Source organism: Barbus barbus (assembly GCF_936440315.1).
Source record: "Barbus barbus genome assembly, chromosome: 2".
In the NCBI taxonomy this organism is placed as follows: Eukaryota; Metazoa; Chordata; class Actinopteri; order Cypriniformes; family Cyprinidae; genus Barbus; species Barbus barbus.
Window position 1 is genome coordinate 9496351 of NC_136730.1, and position 14938 is coordinate 9511288.

The window sequence follows — 14938 nt, forward strand, 5'->3', positions numbered from 1 at the left end:
TATGTATTTGGGCATTTTCCGAACTTGCTTTTGCTTTGCTAAAAATGACGCAATGTGTCTGATAAGAAATAAATTACGTTGAAACTAAGTATGTTAGTTCTCTCCACTTTCTTTCACCCTATAATTAATTGCATGAGATAAGATTGTGCATCAGCCGATGGTCATTTGTCTTGTTAGTATTTGTTGTTAAAACAGCACAAAACGTGCCGGTAATATATGGAATATTAAAGGGCCTTAAATTAAATGTTTCTACAACGATGATCAGTTTCTCTTCTGTGAACATTTTAAAATTTAACGCAACTGTATTAATAAAAGATGGTTTCATATTAGGATGATTGATTTTGTTAAGACCTGGGTCAGTCTGGCACACCTCTACGGCGTGCACGTGCACTTAAAGGGCAACACCGCAAGTGTGAATACTGGAACATCTAGTACAGTAGTACCATATATATATATATTAAAATCATATCTGAGGCAAAACTCTTAAAAAAACAAACAAAAAAAAAAAAAAACAGCACTTTTGGTCGCAGACCCCAAATATACACTCGAATGAAGAAATCATGCCAAACATATGGACTAGCAGAGAGGCAGTCTATTTGTTATGCCTATATGATCAGCTTTTCCCACACAAAAGCAGTTTATTTAGCGTGAGGCATCACTGACTGTTATTTAAACAACAAGCTTTTGTCTATCTTCTGAGAGGCCACCAAGTGCACGTTTTACGCTAATTAAGCTAATTTTGAGCCCCCCCCCTCCCCCCTAGTGGACAGGTTCTGTTATTACACGACTCCCTGAAAACTTTATTCTGATTGGACAATTTTGGCATTCAGTTTTGGCATTTCTTTATGACAGTTGTCAATGCAACTGAGTACGTAAAGGCAACCAATCTTATACAATATTGTCGTAATTCATTTGTCTGCTATCTCTATGTGAATGCTCAGTCTTCAATGTTTTGACGTAGACTTACGTTTGCAATTGAGGTTATTGCGTGATTGAGTAAAATAACTTAACCTCTAATCTTTGTGAAACAAAAAGGACTCAGGAGACTTAAGTGTTACAATTATGGTAAATATAAACCTATTTTATAAAAGAACATAGAAACCGAGTACTTAGATTTCATGGTAGCTTTTCCTTTATTCGCTCAAGTAGGAAATGAGATTTCTTCCACTGCTTTACATGAAGAGTCAAAGAGGCCCAATTATATGGGCATTATGAGGTTTAAAACAAAGACTGACTTTCATTAGTTGCCCAAGTTGGTGACTCAGTGTATGGTCCTGTTGTTTGTCACAGAGAGAACAACTTTCACTCTATATACAACTCATGAATGATTGACATTTAATAGAAAAAAACTTTAATAGAATGTTTCAGTTATTAAACACTGCATTGTTCAAACTATGCGTTTTCCCTCTAATAAAACGTCTTCACTGGAGGCTGTAGGTTTGCTTCTGGCCAGCGATGTCAAGTGTGATCAGCAGCGCTCTGGGGTCCTTTCTGTTCTTATGCACTGCGATTTGACCTGGAAGTTCCTCTCCTGCACAAGGAAAAATAGAGAGTGGAAAACAGGATTTGACACAGATCAATCTCCATGGTGACATGCCTTCACACCAACTAGAAATGTAAGATATTTGAGCTTTCCTGGGATACGTTTACATGCAAGAGTAAATATTCACTTTTTATTACCATATAGCTCAGCCACAACTGACACTTTTCTGTCAAAACTCAGAGCTGTGTAATACCAAAAGTGGGAATATCTACTGCCTCTCATTGAACAAAACTGAAACTAGCTGAGAAGAGAAAGATGCGATTAAAAAGCTGAGAGTGAATCGGGGGAGGATGACATGCAGCTTGGCTCCAGATGGCAGAGAAAGCTGCTTCTCGCTACAGTATGACTACAGTAGGAATACAGGCGGCACGGTTTATCGGGAAGGCCTGAAGACAATGACGATGATTACACCAGATAATCACTTTGATTAACTTCACGTTTCACTGCCAGACGTAAATTAATGTTTACCCATTTGGCAAACAAGCCCTCCACCCCCCATCATTACTTTCTTTGCTGCAGGTTACATGAGATAAAAATATGCTGACTGCAGCATTTTGACATGAGGAGATGGGGAGAAGTCAGATGTGACCGTCACAGTGCGCTGCAACTGTCACATTGGTTTTCTTGAACCTTTTACTGTCAAATGATCGCCTTAAAAGAACATAACATTATTTACTCTTTTCCTTAACCCAAAAAATATATTTTTGGATGCAAATACAAGAATGCTGAGGCCTGTTCACACCAAGGACGAAAAATATTAAGTTTAAATAATCATTCTAATTCTATGAGAATAGGGAAGTCTATATCATAACTACAATGATAACACCACAGAGGAATATATTGCAGATTCAGCATGCGCTTACAAGGTTAGGGACCAAGAAAGGTTCTTATCACTGATCTATAATAGAGAATATTTATATAGATCAGTGGTTCTTATCCAGTTCTGTTTTCTGAAAAATACCAGAACTGTGCAAAATTCATAACATTCGGTTCTAAAAATGTTTCTGGTGCAACGCGTTAGCAAAGCACTGCGAGCATTTCCAGAACGCAGAAAACACAGATGAAATTGTCAGAAGTCAGAAAGAACTTTATTGCCAAGTACTGTATTGTTGCACATACAAGGAATTTGTTTTGGTGTCGCAAGCTTTCAGTACACAGAGACAACAACAACAACACAGAGATAATAAAAAATAAGATGTCAATAAAATACATATGCATAAATAGAAAATAGAAAAAATATATATTTTTGCGGTCATAAAAATGGAATTGACTGAATTTCCTTATAATTTTAATGGAAATTGAATAGTTTAATGGCTAATGGAATTGGAATCATTAGGCAGAACCGAAATTTCTTGCAATTCCCAACCCTACGTGCTTATAATACAAAGAACATTATTTATGTGAATACACATTTATGTGAATGCTAATGTAGGTATCGTTATCATTCTTGGTGTGAATGGGGCCTTTGGGAACTACTTTTTGTAAAACAATTGATCTAGCAAGAAATCCTTTAATTAAAATCAGCTGTGCAGTGAAAACTTGACAGATCGCATATTGCCTACCAAAAGTAAAAAGCACACAGTGGGTTTTCTCTTGACCAGTATGAGCACAAATGATAGAAAGATCTATTAAACCTCAGCGCCCTGCAGAAAATGGCTGTGTGCATCACACTGGTGTGTCTGCACTTCATAACAAACATTTGCCCAGTTACTGCCAATGGGCTTTGATACACAGAGGTCTGTAGAGAGAACCAAGAGACAGAGAGTGAAATTACTTGACCCTACAATTCCTGGTTAAATCTCAGAGTAAAGCAGTTTGGGATGTAGTTACTGCAAGATTTTATTCTGAGTCTACAGAGGCGAGAAAAAGATTGGCAATCTGTGAGAAAGAAGCTGTTGGTGCACGTTAATTAAATGAAGGAGACAAGGCTGCTTCTAGAGCCGTCATCATCACCGTGCCATTTGCATTAAACATGCCAATGCAACCAAGGGTGACAGAGGCTGAAATGAGAAACGGATGAGACAACGTAAAACATCTTGATGTATTCCTTGATAATGTGACTGCTAATCAACAAGCTGGTGTGTAAATGTACAGAACAAGCGTCATAATCTACGCAAATATTAATTTAAAGGAATAGTTCAACCGAAAAATTAAACTTTGCTGAGCATTTACTGACCCTCAGGCCATCCAAGATGTAGATGAGTTTGTTTCTGCTTCTGAACAGATTTGGAGAAATTTTCTCTGAAGTGAATGGGTGCCGTCAGAATGAGAGTCCAAACAGCTGATAAATACATCACAATAACCCACACCAGTCCAGTCCATTAATTAATATCTTGTGTAGCAAAAAGCTGCAAGTTTGTAATAACATTTTTAGCTTAAACTGCTACTAGTCTGCTATCCATAATATAGCTTTCTCCAGTGAAAAATTCATCTAGTCTGAATCAGAAGAGAAATATGCACAAATCAAGCACCGTTTACAAGAAAGAACATTCTAAAACAGTTCTAAACAAATATGTCAGGTTTTTCGCTGGAGGAATGTCTATTATGGATAATAGACTATTATGGATTATTATCTAGAAGCAACAATTAAAAATTAAAACATCTTAATGATGGATTTATTTATTACAAATGTGTGATTTTTGATGTTAATTGATGAACTGGAGTCATGTGGATTACTTGTGGATTATTGTGATGTTTTTACAAGCTTTTTTGACTCTCATTCTGACGGCACCCATTCAGATCAGAGCAAACTGGTGAGCAAATGATGCAATGATACATTTCTTCTGCACAACAAAACTCTTTTTGTCCATATAATGAAAATCAGTGGGGTCCAAAACAACATCGGACCTTAAAGAAAAAAGAAGAAGATCTGAAACAAATGATGAGAGAATTCTAATTTTGGGGAATTATTTAACCCTTTAAAAGACTACTTTTGCAAGCAGTTTTCAGGGGAAAAAAAGCCTTCCCAAACACAGCAGCACAAGATACTAAAGCTGCATTATAAAACTTATCTCTCACTCTGCAGCGCATAACCTCATAAATCTGCGGCCCCTGTAAAGGAGATGCATAAAACAGGCCTTCGGAATCACCAGCTCACCACAGTGCACCGTCTATCAAATAATCGCACCTCCCCCTAAAGGAACCTTGCTCTGACACCTCAAGGACCTTTTCACACTGCAGACAGACTGCACTTCCTATGAGTTTAAACTACTTTAAAGTACTACACAAAGCATTGCATGGCTGATTCAATAAGCAGCCTTGTTCTTCAAGTCTATTACCAATACATCAGCTTTTGAACACTTATTTGGAGAGCACGTGACATGCAATACACTTTCTACCCTCAAAATGTCCCAAGACCACTCAACACAGGGTGACCTCTTTTATTCGAGCTCAAAGGTTGGTTCCGCATGAGAAATGAAGCTTTTCAAGGAAATGTTCTCATCTTTTCCTTTTAATGAACGGCAAAACCAACTAAATCATGACAAATGAAGGCTGCTTTTTGAAGGCGTTTTGCATTTCCGTTGAATACTCTACCTCCCCTCTCTATCACACCGCTGAAAAGTAATTACACAAACAAGAGAAGAATCCACGCAACCTGACCGTGAGCTGACAGGAATGCATTTTTCTTCTAACAATCATTTTTCTCTCGATTTCTTTTACGCACATTACAGCTTGGCGATATACAACACAAAACACATTAATGTTATTGTTTGTAAAAAGAAATCCAATTTAAGTTCACAAGTTACAAATCACGTATTAAGTAAAGTGAGAAGAATGTCAAAGGTAATTCCTAATATTTGAAAAGATTCCTATTTTTGTGAGATACATTACAGGAAAGTGTATTTCTTATCTTTTCATTTTAATCAATAAAAATGAATCAGGACATATAAAGTTTCAGTTATTTTTCAAGGTGCCAAATTAAGTTAAAAAATAACTTTTAGATGTGTGTTTCAAGTTTTGCATCATCTGTGAACGACTCCTTACTCATGCTCACAGTAAGTGCGGTTTTTGCAGGCCATGATTAAATTTTTTATAATAACTGTAGTCAATCAATAAGATAAACTGACATCACTACTTTAACACATAAATGCAACTGAAAAAAGAGTATAGACTGAACAAAGGCAATTACTAATTTCACAAAAAGAAGAGACACAAATAGTTACCAGAGCAGCCAAAAAAGTAATGTAGTAATACTATTGTACATTGATATATACACTTATGTGGTTTTGGGATGAAAATTTCATTTTTACTCACCAAGGCTGTAATATTATATATATATACACATACATACACACAATTTTATTTTATTTATTTATTTGATGTTCTGTATTACTGATTTGATGCTTAAGAAACATTTAAGAAATGTTTAAAACATTTCTTAAAATGTTTTTTTTATTATTATTATTATTTTTATTACAATTTTTTGTGGAAGCCGTTATTTTTTTTTCAGTATTCTTTGATGAATACTTTCTATCAACCTAATGTATTTGCTGAATAAAAGTATTAATAAAAAAACCTGAAAAGTTGTGCCATGGTACTGAATGATGACAAAATACAAACAGAAAGCAAACAGAAAACGAGGAAAATATTAACTATAAATAACTTAATCAAGGTTAGTCACTATAAATCACCAGTTTGAGGGAAAATGCTTACAGATTTGGCATTTTTTGGAGCTACTGCAAAATAGTCAAATATGCCATACAATATAATCACACAACTCATAACTTCTGATTACAATCTGGCAATGCAGAAGCAGCGTTAGCAGACCTTCAAGTGGACGGCACTCTTATCATTGAACGGCTCCTGCAGGGGCTGTCCGTGGTAATGCCCGTGGACAGCTACAGTTAGGCCACAGTCATTTATAATAGTGTGCTGTATCAGAGAAACCGGCTAAAGCACCTTCATCCATCTGCGCATCAGATGACATTTCTCCGATTCCCATTATGATAAGACACACTTCATCTGTTAGCACGGCCGGGACGCTGTCTCGCCATCTACGGACATACAGAGCCTTGATCTAAGTGTAAGATGGTCTGCGTTGCTCTTATACCTAAACATGAGGCAATATAATTTTTTATAAAGACTTAAAGATTCTGATTCACTTCCCTCTCATCGTTTATATGGGTTTCTTCCCATTATTTGCTTCTTTTAAACAATAGAGGGCTGATATGCTTGCAATTTTGCATTAGCCAGTTAAAAATAAATAATATAAAGATAAATCAATATTCAAATAAAATGACACAGAAATCTACATATAAATGAATCAGTTTCTAGCTGATATCAATAATGCTCTTTTATGGCATTTTTACACTCGAATCCTCTTTACAGGAATCAAAACCATTTTATATGGGTAAAAAGCACTACTACAATTATTATATTTGTATTATTTGTCAATTAATATAACCGTAGCACCATTACAATTACATTAATGTTATTATTAATATGTGACATAACTAAAAGCAAAAGCCTTTTAAAACACACACATATACGTACATACATATATATATATATATATAGCATTTGTTTTTGTGCAAGGTTGCTTATTTACATGATTCTATTTAAACAGTTTTTCATAAAAAAATGCAAAGAAAATTTCAGTTTAATTTTCTAATATTTAAACTTCAGTGGCGACAGTAATTGTCATATAACAACAAAATAAATCTCGTATCTGTTTGTGCTGTTAAATGCTTTGTAAGCATATTTAAAAATGGGTTAATTGGTAATTATTGGTTATATGTGAAAATACCACGTAATCAGATCACACACAACCTCAATTGGCAATATCATTTTGTGTTAGAACAATATAAAACATAGGGATCACAAAAACAATGCCCCTAAATAAATCGGTCTACAATAGTGTCATCTCGAAACCCTGTTGGACTGATTCTCAAGACACAATATATATCATCATATATACAGAACAAACTACATGGTTTATGTGGACAGGCTCTAGAACTGCTCAATCATGTGTCTATCTCTCAATGACTGACGGATAACCTGTGTCACCGTCTAAGAATCAACTGTCAGAGTAAAGAAAGATAAGATACACCTCCCTGTGACACACATCTTTTTTGTGTTTTAAAGAAAGGTGATGGCTGCATATGTACTTGCCAGATCTCATCACAGTTTAAAGACAGACACAAATACATGCAAACACTGGTGTGAAGACAGGTAAAACAAATAGGAAGCATGTGTGAACGGGGTACAAACCGGTTTTGACAGGGATGGGGCTTTCTAGTAAGAACACCGTCTGTTTCCAGTGAGTCTTAGTGCAGTCTGGAGCAGTGGAAAACATGACCTAAAATTAAAACACAGCTGTTTTAAAAAGCAGTTTATGTTAAGATCAACAGGAAAATGCTCTTGCCCTGCTTGACTTATATTGAAAAGTGACTAATAAGAAAGAAAATTGCAGTGAATAAGTGGGAAAATTCTGTTTTGGTGTCAAACTTGATGACTAAAGAGGATTCATGCAAATATATATTTACAAATAATATTTGGGTAGTTTTTTTTTTCTTTCATTACAAAATTGCAAGATGTAAACTCTGACGGGGAAAAAAAACATCTGAATGCGAGATGTAAATTCGCATGTATTGCAATTGTGAGATAAAACTTGAAAATTGTGGGATATTAAGTCAGAATCATAAGATATAAACTTACAAGTGTGAGAAAATCTCAGAACTGAGAGATAAAAAGTCACAATTACGTTTTTATTTTTTTTTATACCGGAATAACGGAAATAAGCTTCCATACATCCAGGCCAATAGGTGGCAGTATAAAGATCAATGAAAAAAAGTGCAGTGCAAATTATTTCATTACAAGGTAACAACAGAGACTGAATTTAGGGAAAGTAGAGAGAAATGTGAAGACAGAAAATGGGCCAAAGTAAAATGCAAAATTAAATTTTCCAGGTGAGAAATCAAAACAATTGCTCCTTTAAACTGAATGAAGCCAAAGCAAACATAATTGCTGTGGTTATCCACCAGATCATTAACACAAACTCAGATGCTGCATCAAAAACAGGACAAAAGACACAAGACCCCTCCACGTCCTCCTGCTTAAACTCCCATTATCAGAACCCAGCGCACAATCCCTCTCCCAGTGCCTGATGGGTTTAGCTTATTTCATTGCCTGTTCCAGTTGGCCACTGGAGGAAGGCAAATGCTTATTTCAGCATTTAGGTATGAGAGGCTGGCGATTGCATTGCGATTGCCTCGGGCCTAAAAGACGGCAAGGCGTGACCGCAATTGCTCGCTGTTAAACAGCACAGCACTATTGCTTACCTTGTTTCCGCAGCTCTTGTCGAAGAAAATGTCAAAATAGCCCACGATGGCCTGGAATGAAATATGAGAGAGAGGTTAGAACATGACATTTTCGTAAACGCTCACATGTGTTCGGGCCAGCAGGAAGTAATTAGCTAAACAGGGTAAAAACAGACATGTTGACAAGTCGTTTAAAAAAAGCACAGTGTTGTGGAAACGCTCCATCTAAAAAGATCATCTTTTTATTTAATAAAGTGTAGTGATGAATAATAATCCTTTTTGTTTGTTTTCTGTGTTAATACACACAGTGTGTAAAATACCCAATATTATGGAAATGAAAACTACCCTTTTTTTGTCCCAACCTGCCCCCAACGACAGTGGAGCAACTCTATCAATCTCAGGGGCATACTTGTAGTGGCAATGATGCAGAACTAATAGCTTTTAATCCTGACGCAGCTGACAACACGAGGGTCTGCTCGCTCACACAAAGAGCGCAATCAATGAGAAGAGAAAGAGAGAGAGAAAATACACCGATAAAGAGAAAACGGGGCATAAAGAGAGAGGTAAGCAAGACAACAATGGGAAGTGGGAAGAAAAATAAGTTTAAGCAAGATAATTACTGGAGCTGCTCTTTTCTTTAACCAAATCTGGAGCATCTTCAACTTTAATTATCAAGTTAAATTAAAATAAAAATTACAAAATCTGGCACACCGTACAAATTTACAAAATACCTTAAAATAACTAACACCTTTTTAAACCAGCTTTATTAAATTAATTCAAATTATAAACTAACTTTCTGTTCCAGGCTGTTTTAGTGAATCTAAATATGACAAACAGACTTCGAAAAACAGGGCAGAAATAGAGAAGTAAGAATGGCATTGGCATATTGAAAAGATGTTAAAAAGGAAAGAGATGAAAAAGTAGCAGTGATTACATTTTAAATAAGATGCTTTTTCCTTTAACTAACTACACTGGGAGCAGCATTTTCAGTTTTCACTCTTTTGAAATTAAATATTGTTTATAAAGCATCCTTGTGCATAAAATAAGATTTAAAAATAAAATAAATGCTGCACACAACTTACAAAATACCTTACAACTTTTGACTTATGAAATCATACGTTATTTTAAAGTTACTTCATTAAGTTCAATTAGATTTTTTTGTTTTATTATAAACTTTGTCCAATTCACTATTTATAAGGAAACGACAGCTGAGAGATGTTACCAATATAGAATATAATAGCCATTTAAAACCCACAACGTACAAATTTACAAAATAGGCCTATCTTAAAATAACTTGTGAAATCACGCATTATTTTAAAGTTGCTTTATTAGTTTTTATCCCAGACTGCTTAGGTAGATTTTAAATGTGTAGACAGATAATCAGTCATTGAATCAGAATTATTTTACACTCTTAAAAATAAAGGTCCAAATGGGTTTTATTTGCAGTGACGGCATAGGACCATTTTGGGTTCCCAAATTAACCTTACACAGTGAATAGTTCTTAAAAGAACCATTTTTTCTTAGTGTGAAGAACATTTTAATGCAACAGAAAATCTCCATGGATGTTAAGGAATCTTCATGGAACCACAGAAGCCAATAAAGGTTCTTTATTCTTAGGAGTGTATAAAATCTAACACAATTCTCAAATCCAAGCACATCACTTTTTATCGGAAATGACAGTTAAGGTCAAGAGACATCACTGAAGGTGTGATAGAAAAAAAAGTCAGGTCAGTGTAATTATGGATTGTAATGAACATGATCCGACATTATGTGGAGCAATAATTACCAAATCAGGGCTAATTGCTTATTGAATGCGTTAGGAAGAGAGGATTTGCGAGTCATTTGGCACGCCAGAGATGAACTTTGTCATCGCTGATGACAACAGCTCATAAATATGATTGATTGGGGACAAACATTTCATAACTTTCTCTTTTGATGACTCACATTGTTTCCAAGTACAATATTTCCCATATGCAACTGTTCACAGTCAGCAAAACACACAATTTACTGGAAAGGAGTAATTTATTTTTCTAAAGTATTTATTTAGTCATGAAATGTGTAAATTGAGGAGATTTCCCTGAATGAAAGGCTGAGCTGTATCACGGCACACACCTTCTCACAGATGGACACACACACACACACACACACAGAAAACAGAGCGCAGTCACCCTGTGAACTCCCAGGGGACACTGCAGTGATAATGTGAGCCATTCTGCCTGAAGTATCCTAAGGACCTTGTGGGGAGAAATACAGCTCTGGCTTAATGCCTGTGTGTCTCTCTCTCCCTCCTCTACAAACCAGAGCAGAACACCCAACTATTAATCCTCCTCTTCTTCTGTTAAAATAGCTTTAAGAGGACAAAGCCACAGCAACATAATCAAGGGTTTAGCACCACATCGACAAACAACTTCTGTTCTGTGTGATTCATTTATACGGGTTTATTTTAGGCACTATTAAAAACAGTATTAAAAACAGAATTGCAAAATAGTGTAAGTTATCATTTAATTGTTTATATTTATAGATTTTTTTTTTTTACATTTACTATAATAATTACAATCATCTATATTACCAAGATGGTCATATTTTAATATAACCAATAGGCCTATATATTTTAATAAGCTTTCTCAAATACATTTTATTTTCAATTACAGTCTTCCTATAATTTTCTATAATTAATCGCAATTGTAATAAAACAGCAGGTGATGCATTTTTTTCCCCTTATTTTGAGTCATTTATTTAAAACTAAAATGACTGCATTTCCAAACCGCTTTCCTTTAAACGGGTTCATCCTTTTTGTCAGCGTAAACTGCCCAGAAATGTCAACAGAAACCGAGAACCGACAAAACAGGATGAGCACTGAAAGCACGGGGGTCAGAGCCAAATAACTCCCTGCCAGAAATAAAACAAAATAAAACCACCCCCCGTTAACGCACCGGGGCGGAGTGAAAGAGCAGACACAAAAGCCCAAGTTGCGTGGGGAAAAACGGTGGAAACGGAGGCTTTTTATTCTCATCAAAGTGTTCAGCCTTCACACCCGGGGAATGTTGGAGATAAGTGATGCGCGCGAGCTGTTTCCCGGCCCAGGAGGCGGCGCACGGTGCCGCTCAGAGAGACTACCTGGAGAACAGGTCGGGGGAAAATTAATAATTATCATCATCGCTAACACCAACGGGGAGCAATTCATCATCAAGCCCTTTCCAGCGCTATCATGTCGGAGCAGAGCGTGGTGCAGCCAGATACAATTATGCGGCGAGCTGCGGAGGAGGGAGAGCTAATGCGCTTTTGATGGGGTTTATTCACGCGTGCGAGGCGTCACACTCGACCACCTCGAGCTCTCTACCAACACCCCCCCCCCCCCCCCCCCCCCCCTTCTCCACCCGGCGTCTCCCCTTATTCTGTGCACAACACACACCAATGTCAACGAAACTCCCGTTCCTGTTATTCTGCGTTTCCCTCAGAGTTTGACGTTCCGCCGCACTGGAAACAAATATACAGGGTTTAATTAGAGGGGAAGGACATTACTGCAGGAACACTCACAGTCACCTACATAAAGTCAACTGGAGTATAGAGAGAGGCAGAAATGCTGCAGAAAAGTCGTAGCCTATCATTAGTTAAAACAGAACAAATATAGCCTTTCTTGCTTCTCTTAGAAGATGCTGACAACACCTTTTGTCTTAAAAATAACCTATTTCAGGTAATTTGTACAAATAAGTAGCAAAAATTGAGCCTCCCATTATATTCAAGACTGTTAATGAACAATGGAAGAATCACTGGTTATGGTGCTATATGCTCTTCATTTACATTTTCTGATCTAAAAATGTATAATAAAAAGATTTGAACTAAAATGTGACCCTGGACCACCAAACCAGTCATAAGGGTCAACATTTTTCGAAATTGAGATCTATACATCATCTGAAAGCCAAATAAATAAGCTTTCCATTAATGTTTGTTAGGATGGGGCAATATTTGGCTGAGATACAACTGTTTGAAAACATGATCTTTACTTTAATGTCCTAATGATTTTTGACATAAAAGAAAAAATTATAATTTTGCCCCATACAATGTATTTTTGGCTATTGCTATAAATATACCCCAGCGACTTAAGACTGGTTTTGTGGTCACAAATGTACAGTAAAGTCCAGGACTGGATTAGCCATATGGGTGCTTAGGCACATGCATACCTTCCTTTAGCTTGGTAAAATCAACAGTGTTGCTTAAACACTGATGTGGTGAGTGGGTTTGTACATTACTGACCCTAGTTTGACACTCTGCTGGAACTAGTGTTATTAAAATAGCCTAACATTAGAGTAATTATTAGTCTCCCTCACATAGAAAAGTACAATCATTAATTCAACAGAATAACTTATGAGCACATTACAATGCAAAACAACTATGCATCATGTACATGAGTATGTCACTTGGGATGGCAAGGACATGGTTAAACTTGATTCTGCAGCCATTGTGAACCAGTTTTCCAAAACATAGAATCTCTCTCCCAAAATCTTTATACTTTTCTCTCAATTATATTTTAGGCCATCCTGTAAATACTGTTCTGTTAAAACAAGTGGGTTCTATCATGCCAATAAAAGCCTTAATGTGGCCACCAGAGAGGCAGCAACAAAAATAGTGTACTGCAGAATTGTTTGTACTCAAACTTCACTTCCCTGCTGATAAACTATCAAGCATATCCAGTAGCCTCTTTTTGATTACTTTGGCACATTTTTAATTATAAGAAAGTAAAAATTAGGCTTGATTAGATTCAGAGCTTAATTAGGCAAGTCACTTTAAATTAATGCATTTGCTAGATTACGATTACTACTACTTTACGACAACTACTGGAGGTCAAGAACTAACAAAGAGTATATTGCATGTACAAAGGAAGTTAATTTGCATAAAATGAACATTTACTGTACCACACTGATGATCTATACTGAAACTCTACTGACTTGATTTCACCTAATGGGTCTCAGCAGCTCCCTAGTCCAGGGATTTGGGATATCTAAAGATGTCCCATTATCAACATTCACTGGTAATGTTGAGTCAGTCTCTGAAGTCATCAGAAATGCAGGATGAGTGCATTTCAAGATGTCACTGTGCTATTTAACAGAAATAATATGCATGATGCTTACAATAAATCATAACAGATGGATAATGGAAAGGGTGAGTAATACAGTGATGTTGTTAATAACTAATGTTTTATTGCACAAGCACCTACACTTTTGTTTAAAAGATTTGTAAATGTTTTTCAAAGACTCTTTTGCCCAACAAGACTGCATTTATTCGATCAAAAATACACTAAAATCAGTAATAATGTGAAATATTTACAATTTAAAATAATTGTTTTCTACTCTAAAATATATATTTTCAAATGTAATGGCAAAGCTGAATTTTCAGCATGATTACTCCAGGCTTCAGTGTCACGTGATCCTTCAGAAATCATAATAATGTGCTTATTTGGTTCTCAAGAAACATTTCTTATTATCATCAACATTAAAATCAGTTGTGCTGCTTATATTTTTGTGGAAACTGATACTTTTGTTTTTGCTAAATTCTTGAATAGAAAGTTCAAAAGTACATCAAGAGCATTAATTAGAAATTGAAATATTTAGTAACACTGTAAAGTTGCACCATTTAAACATGCAATCATAACTTCCAATTATAAGTTAAGCACATTTTTAAAAGAACTTAGGACTTGCTAATTACAGCTAATACTTACACTCCTTATAACTAACTTCTACCCATTGCTTTGTCTCCACTGACATTTTACAAATATGGAGAAAACAAGCTTTATGCCTCTTTATTTTCCCCCCACATACTGTATGATCATTACCAGTATTGTTGTTGTCACAGCTTGATGTAACATGAAGTGTCCTTAAGGCAAATCTCCACTGACGCAAACATTACGCACACCCATCTTCAGATGTGCTTTAACTGCAGTGCACAAAACGTGCCATGAACATTTTATACCTAATATACAAGCTCAAGGACATCAATGCTGCCTTTTTCTAGCAAACATATTATCTTGAAAGGAACAGTTCACATAGAACTGAATTTACTACTTCTCATGTTGGTCTAAACTAGGGCTGGGCGATATATCGAACGCAATGATCATGTGCATCTCGTCAGCAAAGCCAGT

The 14938-nt window shown here is 36.0% G+C and overlaps 1 protein-coding gene across 3 annotated transcripts in view; it reads right to left on the bottom strand.

Annotated features, from left to right (window-relative positions):
* Nucleotides 1–1056: 1056 nt before the first annotated feature.
* Nucleotides 1057–14938, bottom strand: part of prmt3 (protein arginine methyltransferase 3) — a 70620-nt gene continuing 56738 nt past the window's right edge. For 2 of the 3 annotated variants that reach the window (XM_079434006.1, XM_079434008.1), the window contains exons 14-16: nt 8824–8874; nt 7754–7841; nt 1112–1531 (exon numbers count right to left, since the gene is read on the bottom strand). In XM_079434006.1, coding sequence (XP_079290132.1) covers nt 1422–1531; nt 7754–7841; nt 8824–8874 — 249 coding nt within the window. In that variant the 3' untranslated portion in view covers nt 1112–1421. Of the gene's footprint in view, nt 1532–7753; nt 7842–8823; nt 8875–14938 lie in introns of all 3 variants that reach the window. The other variant, XM_079434007.1, reaches the window with a different exon arrangement.